At 38.7% G+C, this 17,561-nt stretch overlaps 1 protein-coding gene across 1 annotated transcript; it reads left to right on the top strand.

Moving 5' to 3' along the window:
* Positions 1–6,578: 6,578 nt before the first annotated feature.
* LOC144630098 (tRNA wybutosine-synthesizing protein 3 homolog) lies at positions 6,579–17,359 on the top strand. The gene is made up of 7 exons (XM_078488387.1): positions 6,579–6,743; positions 6,940–7,011; positions 9,140–9,238; positions 9,714–9,785; positions 10,988–11,056; positions 15,954–16,018; positions 16,882–17,359. The coding sequence occupies exons 1-7, from the start codon at positions 6,579–6,581 to the stop codon at positions 17,189–17,191; spliced, it is 852 nt and encodes a 283-aa protein (XP_078344513.1). The 3' UTR covers positions 17,192–17,359.
* Positions 17,360–17,561: the final 202 nt, after the last annotated feature.

Here is a 17,561-nt window from a genome sequence, read left to right as displayed (position 1 = left end):
TTTTTTTCTACTCAGACCCTACTCAGTTTCAAATTTGCAGCACTCTGAACGCTTTTTCGTCTTCCGCCCGATTCTAAAGTAGCGTTTCCGTTGCGCACTGGATAAAAACAAAAATCGGGATCCGCGCAATAATTAAAGGACATGTTACTACACTTCAAAATTACCATGTTACAATTCATCCGATGCGGCGCAGAAGTTACAATAAAGCGCCAGCTGGCGGTGGTATTTACAGATCTAAGTAGTATAAAATATATTTAGCTAAGTTAGTAAATACAGAAAGAAGAGGCACTCTGACATAGAGATTGGAAAATTTTGTGCGAATTTCGAATGCCGCGGAATGCGAATGTCGTTCACGGAAGTCGTATCTTTCATTATGCTCGCAATCAAAAGAATACGAAGCGAAAAGGCGCGCATAAGAAGGAAATGTAATCATCAAACTTGTCATAAAAAGATAAAGGCTAATTGCTGGCTATTTTATAGGATCTTATAGTTAAGTGAAAATAAAAGTATTGACCTGCGCAGTTAGGAGCACTACTCGTACTACAAGCTCCTTTTGGCTGGGCAAGCGCACGAAGCAGGAGCAGCCCGGTGAATATCTGTTCGGAAGACCTATAATCGCCTACGATTTTCGGATTAAAGTTGGGACGAAAAACTAGAACTTTTTCCCCCTCAAACTTAACTTTCGTGATATAGGAAAAGTAATCTGTTGTTTTCGGAGAGAAAAAAATGTCTCTTTCGTTACAGAAAAGGCCAGCTACGATTTTCAAAAAGGCAATAGCGGCTCATAAACTCGGGTAATTATACTTGTTCCCCAAAATTTTCTGAAGATTAAAAGTTCAGCAAGCGTATCCGAAGAGAAACACTTTTCTTAGCGTTCAAGAACAACGCTTTAATCTATCTCGCACAAAAACGACACTTCTTACGTAAAAATGGCCGGTGTTCCGACACATATAGTAACATTTTCTCGTTGGCATGGCTATCCCTGATGAAGAGCTACTTAATTCCCTGACTTAACAGAACAGGCTATTTAAACCAGGATAAGCACAAAAATATCCGCCTCTTGAGTTAAGGAAAGTAGTCTTCCGGAAGCAGGTGCACGCAAAAGACACGGTAAAACCCCCTCTCTTTAGTTTTGTTTACGAGAAAGACGAAAATAGAAAACCTCTGGTTGGGTTTTCAGCTTCTTTGATGCCATACGTGGTACCAGGAATTTCCTCCATTTTTCTTTTCTTTTTTATTTGTTTATGTTTATGTGTGTTTTACTTTCACTTTCTTGATTAATTATAGCATGTCGGGGTTTTCAAAGTTTGTTTCGTACTTTCTAGATAATTAGAGATCAACCAAACATTATGCATGCATGTACTGACATGGCTGTGCTGACTCAATCAAAATACATTTTAGATTTACACAAGTAAAACTTATAAATGCAGCCTAAAATCGTTTAGTAAAGTTAAAAAAAAAATTATTTTACAAGGCTGTCAGTACCTAGCCGGCGTCACTCGCGCGCGAGAACTACCACCACGTTATGACGCAGACAAAATCTTTTCTACAAACAAACTTCATGCATGTACAATTATTTTAAGATTTTAAACCACTAGTCGTGCGCGCATCTGAGCATTATTGTCGAGGGAACAAGAAAAAATGCAAAAATACAAACTTTAAAAAGTAATGATTACTTTTTATCGGGATTCATCATCATCATCTCATCATCATGAAAGATTATTATTGCTTTTCTTCAAAGCAGTGTAATTACACTTTTTTTATATATATAAGAAGGTGTAAATTTTGGCCGAGCCTGAGGATGTTTTTATTTTTGCCCAAACATTTTCTTAAATTTTGCGGCAAATTACCGCCTCAACGTTCTTATAAAAATGGTTCTTATAGAAAAAGAGTGTAAATTAAGTATGTCGTTTGTTTATGTTCAAAGCTTGATAAATTTTGATCCATTGCAGGCTTGCTAAAAACTTTTCAGATTACTCAGAATTGGTTTTACTCTTTTTGTTTTTCAGAAAAGCAGTTTTTTTTCCAAAAACGGCTTGGTTTTGTTTATATTCAACCTTTATGACCGTTAAAACTTGTAGAAAAGTTTGTCTTTCCGTAAACAATTAGCATGACTGGGTTACAAAGCGGTCTTTTTGAACACACTTCTTGGACGTGCCACCAAAATATGCATGAAGTTTAAGTTGCCGACAAGCTTCCATTCTTTTCCTTCAGCCTAGATTACCTTGTTGATGTTTCGAGATCAGTATAGTAAATGCTCATCATAACTGAAAATTTTAATTGAGTGGATTATTTTTAAGGCCGCAACGACTTGTGTAAATTGTTTACTTTTCTGGAACATTCAAGCTCTTTGAAGGCTAATAACCGTAAGAAAAGAATACTGTTGTTATGCTAATTCTACACTGAATCTCTTTTATATCGTATCCGACTGTTATCTTTTGTCTTTGTTGCTTTGTTCTGCGCAAAAACTTTACTGTTCGGCGCATTACAACGACACGTAATTTCAACACGAATCATGAAAAACATTAACGCAAGCACCCAAGTTAGCGACCAAGATTACCTACCGGATGACGAAAGCTCTGGCGATGACGACTACGGAGAGATGACTGCAGCGCAAGATAAAGAACTCAAAAGTGGAAAATTTGAATCGTCAAGCCGAAATCTGGATAATGAGTTTGTGTTTGACAAAGAGTGGGCGTTCAGAAGAAAGTGTTCGCTACAATCTCTACTCTCCGCAAGACTTATGACTTCGTCTTACCAAACTAAGAAATTAGAGTTGCCCCGTCATTTGACTTGCCATCGGCGCAGCGAGTGGTGCGCAAAGGAGAGCCCCATGTCCTGTAACGGCGCAGAAAAGGTGTGTAAACATTGCAAAGGCCAGACTCTCAATCAAAACAAGAAAAAGCAAAACGACACACCAGAATGTAAATCACACACTACGGAGTCTTGTAAATCAAGGCATAGGGCGAAGACTGTACCGTAAAATAACTGAAAATGCCGACTGAAGGCTTCAGTGTTTTTGCTCAAACGGCTCTTGCGACAAGAGACTGACCTCAGGGAATAAGGGTAGCGACAATTCAGTCTGAGTTGTTCTTCCACGTTACTGGCTATAATTTTATTCAGTGTGGTGAACACAGAAAACAAAATAGCTACCAACTGGTAATGTTCCAGAAGGCCAGAGAACGATATCTCGAGGTCTAAAATTGCTTCCGTGAAGCACGCGTCATCCGCGCGTCAGGCCTAAAAGAACCATCTCTTGGGACAGTACCAGTGCAGTTGGCACCATCACTGAAGGACTCTAAGCGCTAACATTTCAACATCCTACGTAGCACTTATTGGAAATTTTGCTTTATCTGAAGGCAGGAGGAAAAACCTGACGCCGAGATACATCGCGACGAATGCTTATGGGGAAGAAAAAAAATTCACTTGGTACCATGCAATGTAATGGTGGGGTAGCGCTAGCGTACCAAAGTTCCCAATCAAGGGCTTGACTAACACGAATTCTTTGTATAAAATACCTCAGCAATAATCTATGATCGAATTATCTTCTCTTTTGCGGAGAGTGGCAGAACCTGAGCGCACAGGTTTCCCCGGAAACAATGCGCTGATGGTGGAATTTCACACTGGAATTTTTAATAGTTCTGGCAAGTTCCAAGCTAAATTTCCTTAACGTGCATCGTTTTCTACGTGACCTTACTGGATATAAACAATATTATTTCTTAAAGAAATTAAACAGAACAGGGGTCCCAAGGGTCCAAAGTTAATCCACCTTCCAGTGTTCTATTAGACTTTGACTTTCTTAGATTTATCTCCAACAATGGCTCATTTGTCTACTTCACAGCCGTTGTCATGCAACGCCGAGAACACTTTTCCCTAACTAGGAGAGGAGCGTTGTGTGAACACTGTCACACAACGCTCGTTCCGTTACTCCTTGCGTCTCCTTGCGGATAAGAAAAGTTCTTCTCTATGCGAGTCTAAATCTGCTACTAGCATAAAACTTTCAACTCAATGAATGTTAAAAGCTAACGGATCAATAATTTCATCTGTCAGTGAACAATCATAAAACATTTTCTTAGTTAATTGTAAATAGGTATAGCAAGTAGGTAAGTGGGGCAGGAATAGATTGATCTCATCTATCATCAGAAGCTATCATCATCGTTAGTTTACCTGTCTTTATTGTGCACACATTGTACAATTTTTTCGGAATACTGTAATTTGCATTTGATCATTTGCCATTTTCAATATAAATTTCTATTTTATTTTTTGAATTCTTTGGGTAAATTTTTCCCAGAATGTAATGCACAATTTGCAGTATTGAACATAGCCCTCAACACAAATTTTCTTTGGGTCTATCACACATTCTTCCTTCAATTGGAAGGAATACATCATGAGCCTGAAGAGGGTCTGCATGGGAAGCTACAGTTGAATCTTAATAACTCAAACCCTCAATTACCCGAACCTCCTGCTAACTCAAACCTTTTACGATAGGTACCCTCCAAGTCATTTTCTTACTAATTTTACCCTCGAAAACTCAAACCCCTGATTTCCCTTGAAGGTTTGGGTTATGGAATTCAACTGCAAGCGACCATCAAAATTTGACAAACAAAAGACAGAATGCCTGAGGAAATTTTGTGAAGCCATCATTTTCTTTATTGCCTCCTCTCCCTCACCCCCTGTCCTAACCTCTACTCTAGGCAAACCGGAGGGATTGTGAAGGGCATATGGTGAAGCAATCTTTGATTTTTCCCATTTGTTGAGAATCTTTCCTTTTAACTTTTCCTTTATTGGTGGATGAAGATCTCATGTAAGTCCTCATGGGCTTCTCAGTTTTTTAAGTACTTTTTTTTACTATAAAACACAGTGTAAGTAATGTAAATACCAATGAAGAACTTTTATGTGACACTTATTCATGTATATTTGGTTTCCCCCTGAGAATGGGAAACCTATTCTGACAAGATAAGAGTATAGAGAAGAAAGATACTTTGAGAAAGGTTGGTTCAGTTCAATTTCTATTGAAATCCCTACACTTCCATCTAAAACTTTATCCTGTGAAGTGGCTCCTGTTGGAAGGACAAAGAAGTAACTGGTTGCTTCTGGAAGGGTTAAGAAGGGACTGGCCGCAGGTGAAGTGGCCAACGGTTTGTGGGAGGGTAGGGGGGAGGGTAGGGAGGGAAATACATGTAAATTATAAAGTGAACTAGAAAAAAAATAACAAGGTGGTGAGGTGGCAGAGGCTCTCGCCATCCCCCCCCCTTCCTTCCTATCCCTTCCCCTCACTTTTTGTTCCTGTTTTCTTTACCCCATCCTTGACTCACGAGTCTGTTCAATCAGAGGCTATTCTAAATTTAACATAAGCAACAAAGACATCCAACATCTAGCCAAAAGGTTTTTTGGTATTATTCAGTCCATTGGGTTGAATAACCCATTGCCCTTAATAATTAATTAAGTTACCCTATTAAACCTGCGATCAGGCCAATTCTCTCTCCCACTTTTTATCATTTTCTCTCACCTTCATAAGCGGAAAAAAGCCTGATTTCAGGGTTTACATCAACCTAACTCAGTTATTGCAGTTTTAAGGTTTACACTTTTTGCTGCCGTCAATCATCTTAGCTAACCTCTCGGAAAACACAAGTTCACTTCAACCGGGTCAAAAGGTCACGTCCGTCAGTTGTGATTGGTAGATTTCGATCCATTTTGCTTGTTTCTGTTTTCATTGTTCATTGCAATTATGATAATTTGTCGGCAGCGAAAAATGCAATCATAAGTTGGATTTTGAATTTCAGAGTTCACATATCACTGAAAACTGCAATAATGTAATAGAGTCACCAGCCATTTTATAGTTTCCATGTTCTGCATAAGCATCGTTCAGTCTTCTTGTCGCTTTCCTGCTGTTTGTTCCTTCCGCCTGTAATAAAATTATCTCTGTGCTCACAGCACACAAGCTAAGTACTGGCATAAGCCAACAGTTGGATCCAATCAGCATTGCAAAATACTTCATGTCTGGTGTCAGAAGGGAAGCCGTCAGAAGTTAAGATTTGTGCCTTCCATGTTGCCTTTGAATGCTTCGAACGCTACGATCCAATGTAAGCTTACATTGAAAATGTTTGGTGTCTCAAGTTCTTTAGATTGGTTAATATTTGTACACGTAGTGATCATCAGTGCCAAGCACATTTAGGAATCAATCCAGCCGTCGTGTAAGTTGTCATGAAAGGAATGTCGTTGTTCCATCGCTAGGTACAATCTCAGGCTTGTAGCCTATTCTCTCTTGAATTTTCGCAATCCTCTTTGGATCATTGAACGCCATTGGCGAATCATCAAGCAAGCTTTGTACTTTAGCATCCTCATCCCCCTTCTTTGTGTCCACCATCCACATCTTTTTTGCTTTTTCGAATTCTTCTATATCCTCTCCTTTCAGTTCTATACGCGTGGGCTTTCTTCGTAGCATAATTGTGAAGAAAATAACAGTTTGTTTCGATGCCTGTTATAAACGACGGCCGATCAAAAATGGCGGCAAAACAAATTACTGAGCCCACGGTATCACATGCCAGCACCACTCCCCATGAAAGATAATTTTCAAAATGGCCGCCTTCGAGAAGCAAAAAGTGTCTTGTCTTTCTCAAGTAGATCTGAGTAAAAAAGGAAGCATAGATGACCAAATCATGGACTTAGTGCAATATATTAACGCCAAAGATAATTATTTTACCACGAGTTCTTGCTCTGGAAGGATATCAGTTTTCTCTGAGGTCGGTCAATTTTCGAAAGAAAAATATTTGTTGACAGACAACTTGTGTCCGATGTGTTGTCCAGTGTCCATTTGGGAGGCCAAATTAATATATATTGCTAACTAGCGTCGAGAAGATTAGCGTTGTTAAATTTTTAATATGGTCCAATTTGGTCAACTTATTGAACGAAGTTTTTTAACTGTGATTTTATCATCAGCTTGCAGATCAGAAGAAGAAACATTGCGAGTGGCTTTATATTACCCATAATGCAGCTGGAGAAGAAGAAGTTGTAAGTATGTATAATACATAAAATATTTACCACGACTGAATAAATGGTCCCAAGGGAAACAGTTAATTTTGTTTCCCGCGAATCTCGATGTTTCCCTTGGCTCTGCTGTGCCCAGGGGGGGTACTCCGGCTTGTTAATGACGGGGATGATCGAAGGATTTTTTTGGGTTTGAAATTTTCGATTCCGGGATTTTTTTGGGTTTGAAAATTTGGCAAGTATTTTTGGGGTGACTTGATTTAGATAGGGGATTTTTTTGGTTATTAAAAACGAACTAAAGTGCCTTGGCACGGCGCCGGCCTTGGCGTTTTTATGGTATGATGAATAAACAAAATGAGCGTTCTTTGTGTTATGTTATTGCGGCTCCTGGCAATTTAGGGGTAATTTGACAAGGGATTTTTTGGGGGGTTATTTTTGGTCCAGGGATTTTTTTGGGTAATGTGGGAAGACTTAGGGATTTTTTTGGGTCCTGAGTTTTGCCTCCATTTGATCATCCCCGTCATTTACAAGCCGGAGTACCCCCCCTGGGCTGCTGTGGGGGAAACAAAATTACACCTGCTTTCAGTGTGCATAGCTATCTTTCTACATACATATTTCAATGTGCTGTTTGAAATGAGCCAATCAAAACCGATGCATACCAGTGTTGGTTTCATGCAAATGAGCCCACAAGTTTAGAAGGTCATGCTGGTGGGCTGTGATTGGCAGTTTTTAATCCCACTTGTTTGTTAAGCACGTCAAAAGATGGATGTCCCTAGAGAACATGCACAAAACACTGAAAGTGGGTGTAACTGATTTTCTGAGGGACCAGTTATTAAGTGATTTCTTAAATAGCACAAGGAAGACATTAGAAGAAAGGCAGTCATCAGTCAACATTTGCACTGTTACCCTGTGATATCATAGATTTTGCAATGTTTTGAGATTTTCTTCTGTAACTGTAACTGTAAAAATTAGAAGACCACGACAAAAACTTCAACTCCTCTCCCCCTCCCCCCAAAAAATAAACCATGAAATAGCCCAAAAGGACAACAGAAGACAAGCAAGGTGAGTGCATTTTCTTTATTTTATTAAAAGAAGGAAAATTTTTACTTTGTTGAGCGTTTAAATTCTGTGTTATTTTAAACTCCATTAATGTCTTATAGAGCCCTTAAATTATTCTTGATGGCCTACATTTAACACAACACCATGTACTTTATGTAGTCGCATCCCACTCAATATGGTCACATATTAAATCACTAAGATTTGCATTGATCAATGTCTTGAATGGTGAGTTTGGGACGCCTTAGGTTGGACTTGTAATCTTGAGGTCCTGGGTTCAAATTCTACTCCCTGCCACAAGATGGATTTGTGTTCAGTAGTCCCGAATTCAATTCCTCCACGCTTTGTAAATAGCTAACTGGTCAGCCTCCTGCCAGTTGGGATTTTAATTTAATTTAATGATTTAATAATAATAATAATAATAATAATAATAATGGCACTTCGGGCAGTATATCCACAGAGTGGCTCTTCGCCTGCCCGATCCTAACTAAATTTACAGATGTAAAAGTTTAAAAAATATCTAAGAATTTATATTTACATGAAAACGAGATAAAATTGTATTAAAACGATATAAGAACTAATTATGTGAATTATAGTATATAAAACAAAACAAAAAAAAATACTTAAGACATGCTAAAAAGTTAAAAATTCAAATGTTCTAAAACTCTCTTAAAAATAATGTTTTTGGTGTCTTTACAAAACTTATTATAGTCTTGGCAGCATCTCACGTTGCTGGGCAATGTGTTAAAAAGGCTCGCAGTTTGGTCCTGTAAAGTATTATTAATTAGGGACCTCTCTAATTGAATGCTGTTACTGGATCTTAGGCATCGTTCGTGTTGGAATACATTAAGCTTCAAGTAACTTGGCCAATACGGGTTATGAAGAGCTTTGTGGGTTGCCTTGAGTAGGTTCATTTCGCGTTGTTCCATTTACAATATTTGTTTGTTTACTTAGTGTCCTCAATTAGCACAGTAATGCTAAATACCTTGACACTTATAAATTAAGTGATTTTTTAGTTATGGTGATGACTGATATCTGTTTTCTGTGTGCAGCAATTCATAAGAGGATCATCTTAATCTGCTTGTTTGACTTCTAGATTAATTCCTTGAAAGGCTGTCAGGGAAATGCTGTGTTCAAGTTTGAACCATTTGTTTTGCATGTTCAGTGCAAAGACCTCAATACTGGACAACACATGGTAAGAAATTTTTAATTAAAATCTATTTGAAATTTATCATGTCATATGTAATTAATAAATAATATCACAAAGCATAATGAAGCAGACACAAGTTACAAAGGAAAGTAAGAAAGAAAGTTTATAAAAATGATTTATTATTAATATTAAAAACTCTCTCTGAAAGGGTTCTTCTTTCATTGCACTTTTTTTGCATTCACCAAACACAGTAACTGCCATATTGTTACCTATTATAGACTGTGGCCAGTTGTTCAAGGGGTGGATAGCACCATCCATGGTATAAATCACTATCCATTGGATGAGTGTTTATAAAACAAACTAAGCTATCCACTGAATAGTGATTCATCCCTGAATAGCATTATCCATCCTTTGAATACCTGGGGCCAGGTGTGGAAGTCACTGTCTAACAGTTCTCCATTACAGTTCACCATGATTATGTTTTAAAAGTAATGTAAAAAAATAATATTTTCTTTTGTAGCTTAAAGCGGCTCTCATATCTGGTTTCAAAAATTCTGGAATTGTTATCGGCAAGAAGGCAAATGTGATAGTGGTGGGTATCTATTTATTGAGCTGCTTACAAAATTATTGAGTTAAAAAAATAGATCTATACAGTCAAAATCCTAGAGACTAATAAAAGTTTCTTTTGTTGACCACCTTTTTGGTTTTCAACCTCAGTGTATCCAGAATACAGCTATTTCAATAAACGTTGTCGGGTCAAAGCTAAAACCTAAAAGGCAAGACCGTAGGGCATTTTGGGTATTCACTGCAAATTTACATATAAGCTTCATTTAATGCACAAATTTGTATTTCGCACGGTAAGAATTCACGAGTTTGTTTTTCATTTCAGAAAGCCTTTCTGTAGCTTTACTTTCACTGTCTCTTGCCTCTGAGTTTTTGAAAATTCTTCTTTAATTCATTGTGGCTAAAAGCACCTCGTTTCACATGTTTGAAGAAATTTGCGTTTGCCATGTCACTATATATTTTAGTATTCAACACGTGCAGTTACTCTCTTCTTCTACCCATACTGCCTTTCAGTCTTGTCTTTAAGATTTCATCCGGACAACGTTAACTGAAATAGCTGTATGTGTAACAGTCCTACAGTGAAACCCCACAAATCCAACTTATATCTGCATTCTCTAGTTGTTAAGTTAAGCCTTGCCAAATGGTAACGCAAGTGGACACGTCAAGTAATCACAAGTTGAACTTGATTACAGACTTGCATTGGGTGGCCAAACCGACTTTCAAGTTTACTCATGCAAGCTGTCAAAAAAGCCATTTCCAGGGATGTAGCTAAGAGAACACTAAGCTGGCTCAGCAACAAGCCCAGCTGGCTTTTCTGGCCTTGGCAGCTCTAAAAGTTTACCCAAGCCTTTGTTTTCATGTGAAATTTCAGCCGGATTTAAGTTCTATTTCAGCCGGTTAAATTAGCCGGAAGCCGACCCTTAGCGACATTCCTGCATTTCAATGCTACTCTTCAGTACTTGAAGTAAACAGCAAGACTGGCATTGACTTACATTGGGTGGCCAAACTTTTGACTTGCATGGAAATTTGATCTTGAAGAAAGTGAACGCAAGTTATCGCAAGTCAACGCAAGTCCTGGCCAAAGGGAGACACAAGTTGGCACAAGTTGCATCTCTGTTTGGCCAGGCTTTATTGGCCTCAAATGATCAAAAATTTGGTAGAATTTAAAAGACAGGATTGGCCTGGTCTAAACTATATAGTGTTCGCTAGTGTGTTCTCTGGTTCTTCCAGGCAGTAAGAAGTACACAGAGCTTGGAAGTGCCACTTGTTCATAAGGGAGAACTCATGGTCTCTGACAAGGTATTTCATCTGTGAAGTTGGAGTTTCCTAACAAAACCTCACTTACAAATTAATCTTTTTTGGTATCATAGTATAGGCATGCAATGTGTGCAGAGGGCTATGTTATTTATTGCTTATACTAACTGTGGTACCTATTGGTAGAAATGCCAACGAGTACAACGGGACGCTTTATGATTTTGGTCAATCAATAAACATTGCGCGTTTTCTTTGAAAATCTTGAATGTTTATGGAATAAAATGCGATTTTATGAAGGCTAAACGAGGAAAAAGTTCTAAAATAATACCAAAGTAGTGAAGATTTAGTGAGAAATCTTGTAAACTTTATGCTATTTGAGAGTTTCAAGCCATTGTTGTCCGATGCCACTATTTTGGAAAGGTTTCCGCTGTTTTAAAGTCCTATAGGTCTTAATCAAAGTGGCTATGAGCCACTGAACACAGAAAATAAATTACGAAACAAAAAGCAGACTTTTACAAAGATTTGCCAAAACAAAGCATTTCAAACTTTCCACACTGCAGTTAATCCATTCAGCACATAAGTATTCAAAAAAAATTGAGGTTTTAAAAGGTAATAGCCTGGCCGGACAAGTTTGTGGCCAAAGATGGAACAAGTTTATTTCATCACGCGCAATGCGTGATGTCTCAAATGTCACGTTGAATTGTTGTTGTTGAGACACTGCAAATTGCGTTTGGGCAACCAGCTTTTAGGAAAATTAAAGGCCCTGCATGAGGGGACGCAGGCGGTATCAACTGTAAGTACTTCAGAGGAATGCTAGGATATTATCCTAGGATTCCTAGCATACCTCACACCAGGCTCCTTCGCTTAAGCCGCGAAAGGTGTCATAATCTGTTTCGCTGTCAAAAACATTATTTAATCTAATGAAGACCAGAAAAAGATAATCATAATACCGTCGACTAATAATTTTGTGATGTTGTGATAACAGCGCGCTGTGATTTCGAGTTTTTAAAATGTTGTCGATGTACCTCGGCAAAATCGGAGAAACAAGGAACCAATTTTAAAGATGATTATTGAAGAAAGCGTGAAAATAAACAAATTTTAAAACTGACAACGAAAATGCACAGCACATTTTATAAAACCGGGGAGGCTGTTAATAAAATACAGCCGGTCTGCTGTATCGGTACACCTTGTTCGATTTTCCTGATCGAGCCTATCAAAAAAACTATAGAATTTTCGAACTGACGAGCGCATATTAAAGCCGCAAGTAACTTACCAAACTGAATTAGCTGCATAATGAGCGGCTGACAATAATAGAAAGGAATTTTCCTATGATTTTTGTAAAGGCCAAAGCAGTTTAATTCTTGAACTGCGAGTAGCGGCCTTTTGCGTACTAGACTCGAACTGGTAACAGGCCCGTAAAATCACGAAACTGAATCTTAAAGCTGTATCGAAGCAAAGCCTTCAAAAGAAAAACGCATTCAATGAAAAACAATGCTTAATAACGCCGCACTGTTTCCATTTTCAGCATTTTGTACAATGTACAAGTGTTGTGGCAAGCATATGTGTGCAGCCGTCTTCAATAGAAACATGCACATAAAATTATTGTTTGCAGTTGTTCCATGACGCTGCACCACCTAAAAAAACGTTGCCAGCTAATGATTAGTTACTCTTGATTATGTATTCCATTGGGGGAACAGACTTAAAAGTATATATTGTGGCTCGATGATAAGTATCTCTGTGTTGCAGTCTAAACTATATGACCCACCAGTTAAAGGAAAGAACATTGACACAATTTTACGGCGGAGAAGTATTAAAATTGCAGGTTACATCGGACTGTATGAGGCGTGCCGCCCGCCAGCTCCGATGGAGAAAATATTTTAAAGCGGTTGCAGTATTAGAATCGCAAGTTACATCGGACTGTATGAGGCGCGCCGCCCGCCAGCTCCGATGGAGAAAATATTTTAAAGCGATGCCGTATTAGAATTGCAGGTTACATCGGACTGTATGAGGCGCGCCGCCCGCCAGCTCCGATGGAGAAAATATTTTAAAGCGGTTGCAGTATTAGAATTGCAGGTTACATCGGACTGTATGAGGCGTGCCGCCCGCCAGCTCCGATGGAGAAAATATTTTTAAGCAGTGCAGTATTAGAATTGCAGGTTACATCGGACTGTATGAGGCGTGCCGCCCGCCAGCTCCGATGGAGAAAATATTTTAAAGCGGTTGCAGTATTAGAATCGCAAGTTACATCGGACTGTATGAGGCGCGCCGCCCGCCAGCTCCGATGGAGAAAATATTTTAAAGCGATGCCGTATTAGAATTGCAGGTTACATCGGACTGTATGAGGCGCGCCGCCCGCCAGCTCCGATGGAGAAAATATTTTAAAGCGGTTGCAGTATTAGAATTGCAGGTTACATCGGACTGTATGAGGCGTGCCGCCCGCCAGCTCCGATGGAGAAAATATTTTTAAGCAGTGCAGTATTAGAATTGCAGGTTACATCGGACTGTATGAGGCGTGCCGCCCGCCAGCTCCGATGGAGAAAATATTTTAAAGCGTTTGCAGTATTAGAATTGCAAGTTACATCGGACTGTATGAGGCGCGCCGCCCGCCAGCTCCGATGGAGAAAATATTTTAAAGCGATGCCGTATTAGAATTGCAGGTTACATCGGACTGTATGAGGCGCGCCGCCCGCCAGCTCCGATGGAGAAAATATTTTAAAGCGGTTGCAGTATTAGAATTGCAGGTTACATCGGACTGTATGAGGCGTGCCGCCCGCCAGCTCCGATGGAGAAAATATTTTAAAGCGGTTGCAGTATTAGAATTGCAGGTTACATCGGACTGTATGAGGCGCGCCGCCCGCCAGCTCCGATGGAGAAAATAGAATTGAGCAGAATTAGAATTGCAGGTTAAGTTGCTAATATACTGGCCAGTTTTAAAATTAATCTTTACTTTGACGATACGGCTGTATATTTTAGAGAACGAATAGAAAATAAATGTAGCGAAACATAATGTATCGCAAATAAAATGAGCCCGCTCAAATCTGTGTTTTTGTAACAAGAATCTGACCAAATGTTACAACAAGATGGAATCTTCAATTTACTGACCATGACCTAAAAATAGTAATGTTTAATGGTTTGACTTACCTGGCGACCTCCTTATTACTGATCCATGACGTGATAGCCCGGGCCATGATTATATTTAAAGCGTTTCTTGTGTATAACTGAAAAACTGAACTAAAACAAACACAACATTTCGAACGATAGCGTGCAGATGAGCGCTTGCCTTAGTGCTGCAGAACGAGTGTCCATGAAACCGACAATTAATTTTCACGGCACAACTGAAAGGTACGAACCATTTGCAATATGTCCTAACATATTCAGGATTTTGAATGACTTTCTGCGTGGAAGGCGCCAGCGTCACCGCAACTCGCGGCTGTAAACTAACCGTAATTTTCTCTTGGTAAATCCACATGAATGATCGATCGATAGAACATAGAAATGATCATCTTGCATAAGGCGAAAACAACCCTAAATCTTAAAAGGTCGAAACGTTTACGCGACATCAAAGTATCTAGAAATCATTCCTTGCTAGATGAGCTTCTTCTGTCTTTCTCCAATTGCCGCCAAAGCAGAATTCGCCGCGAACATTATAATTTATTCTGCCGCTAGAATGGAAATTGATCCATGTAATATAACACAACTGATGAGAAGATAACTCAAATGCTGCTGACAGATTATAACACTTTCGGTAACCGCAAACTAATCCTCTTAAGAAATCAGGAACTTACAGTTGAGGCCACTTGCGTCCCCTCATTTTTCCGAGAAAAAAAAACGCCGGACAATCCACAAAAAAATGTAGTATAGGGAATTTATTTTATAAATTCGAGAAACGAAATAAAACTCTCTTCCGATCGATAAAATCCGTGTTGTTTACTTAGCCAGACCTAACTTAATTACGCATGCAAATTTGTATGACTTCGAAATTTTCGAAGCTTTGGCAATCTTGAAGCTTTGGAATGCATTTCTTGCCTTCATCTTAAATGAAATTAAATTCTAAACAAAGTTTAATTCAAGTTTCTTTTGTATTTCAATCTCTAGTTCGAGAATTTTGGCTTTTTGAAGCGAACAGATTTGAAACCTCTTTGTTATCTGAGACGCATCTTGTCTGGGAATTTTAGTTGCCAATGAATCATGCACGTGCTGAACAAATTAGTAGCGCGCTGATTGGCCAAACTAAAACAAAGTGTGCACGTGCTGGACAGATTCTGCCAAACGGATTGGCTAAAAAAATCAGAAATTGTGTCATCACGATCTACCTTACATTACATTACATTACTTACATTACTTGACATTTGGAGTGTTTCTGATATTTTTTGCGCATATGTACAAATCTTCTCGTGGCTCTATATTCTGCAGCCTCGTCAGGCCTTTTGGTCTTCCAGAAGGCCTGACTCGTTGGCAATTACGAGTAATGGGCCTGTGATGCTAGCCAATATTGAATAAGATAAATTACCTGCCTTTCATGACAAGGAAGCCAAAATGTTAATGATCTGCAATCAAATTTGGTCACTTTGCTTGATTTTCTTCATTATTTCGGGTAACACTTTGTACATCATCTGTTTATCACTGCAGTGAGAGTGTCTCCTGGTTTTAAAAAACATCATCATCATTCAAATGTAAATTAGATTTCTTATTTTATATATAGATTTTACACATTATAAAGTGCCATTGAGCTCCAGGAAATGGTGCTATATAAATTATTTCACTATTTTTTTTTTATCATCTTCATCATCGTCATTTTTGGATTTTTTTTAAATGGAAGGGTATTATACCATAATTTCATTTAATTTCTCAGTGTTTTATTTCGTTTTTGAAAATTACAAGCACCGGTAAAAAATTATAAATAAACGAGACTCTGCTTTAAATTTTTGTTTTTACCATCCAGTATATTGAGTTTCTGGTGAATGTTGCCAACAAGAAACTTGAGGAAAATCAAACAAGAATAGACAGGTACATACCAGTACACTTATTATAGTATCAGTGAGTCAAAACCACTGACAGAATAATTTCCAGTAACAATTGAGAATGAGCAGGCTTTAAGAATTCTGTTTGGTTTTGGTCATTCATGAATTTAAGAAAAACCGACTTTACCGACTTTTGAAGGGTAACACAATTACTGGTGTCCCAGTAGTTTTCATTGTGGCCCTGAATCCCTGATCGAATTGGAATTTAGAAGTGTTGGTTTTTGTGGAGGGAGGAAAACTGGAGAACCCGGAGAAAAACCCTCGGAGCAAGGACGAGAACCAACAACAAACTTAACCCAAATATGACGCCGGGTCCGGGAATCGAACCCGGGCCACATTGGTGGGAAGCGAGCGCTCTCACCACTGCGCCACCCCTGCTCCCCCAAAAAACACCGTAAGAACACCGTAATTACCTTAGGTGCCAGTCTAGGGGCTCGTCTTGCATGGTCTCTGGTTCCACCATATCAAACGTAGTAAAAATGTCTCAATCAATTTCAACCCCACTAGTATACACAGGGCAAAATTGGTTAAAAATGTTTTGCATCCAGAAGAATTGAAAAAATATAATTATGCATTTTCAAAATGTCTAGTACGTTTCATTAGACAGTTACCATTGCTGTGCAAACCCAAAAAGTGTGAAAACTTTGTAAATAGTTATTGTACTGTGAACAAGATGAACCACAGGGATAACAACATTTAGATTTTGTTGTTTATTTATCTCACAACTGATTGATTTTTCCTCCCAAGCCAATGACATTCCTCAACTATTCTAGTGTTTGTGCTTTTCTGATTCACATCAGATTTGTTAGATATTAAAAAATATTCATCAAAAAATATTTTTTGTTTCAGATTTTTTAAAAACCTCAGCCAATTGTTGAGTGAATGTAGTGATAGTGATTGCACTCTTCAGAAAACAGGTACTTTTAAAACAATGATTCACTGCGTCTGTAAATCATGTATCGGTAAACTACATTCTCCGCTTTATAAGCTGGAGGAGACTAGGCCAGAGTACAAGTATGTTTCTAATACTTGTCAACCACAGGATTACCCCCTTGGGAAACATATTTTCCATTTACACACCTGTTGGGGAGAGAGGCACTATGAGAGTAAAGTGTCCAGGGTTTTCACTAAGAATTGTAATAGCAGGAGAATAGTGTAAAGTAACCAGAGGATGATTTTTAAAGGTTTGCAAAAAAAATAGGTACAGGCCTTAGAAATTTAGCCGGAGAATTCTACGTAGTAGCCGGAGAATTCTCCGATCCCCTATGCCTAATGAGCACCCCCGAGTGTCCTGCTCAGGAGTGACCAAAGCCAGGGCTTGAACTCAGACTGCTCAAAACAGAGTCCAGTATACTTTAAATATGCCACAGCAGCCCCTAAAGATAATTTATGCATCATGAAACTAATAATCACAGCCATGGATGGTTCAAGAATTTAGTAAGGCTTTTGTAGCTAAGACTTCCGGCACCGAGTGCCACTTTAAACATACAGACTGGTGCATTGATATGAGCTTCATAAATATACAGTCA

Source organism: Oculina patagonica, chromosome 1, assembly GCF_052425735.1.
Source record: "Oculina patagonica isolate OP01 chromosome 1, crgOcupat, whole genome shotgun sequence".
Lineage (NCBI taxonomy): Eukaryota > Metazoa > Cnidaria > Anthozoa > Scleractinia > Oculinidae > Oculina > Oculina patagonica.
The sequence above is the reverse complement of the archived record's forward strand: the minus strand, read 5'-3'. Positions and strand labels throughout refer to the sequence as shown.

What these genes read in the sequence shown, in the direction of transcription:
- LOC144630098 (XM_078488387.1), top strand. Translation starts at nt 6,579, where the DNA reads ATGGCCGCCTTCGAGAAGCAAAAAGTGTCTTGTCTTTCTCAAGTAGAT. An exon ending in TCAATACTGGACAACACATG is followed by an intron (nt 9,239 to 9,713) that starts GTAAGAAATTTT and finishes TTTCTTTTGTAG; the next exon opens with CTTAAAGCGGCTCTCATATC. An exon ending in AATCAAACAAGAATAGACAG is followed by an intron (nt 16,019 to 16,881) that starts GTACATACCAGT and finishes TTTTTGTTTCAG; the next exon opens with ATTTTTTAAAAACCTCAGCC.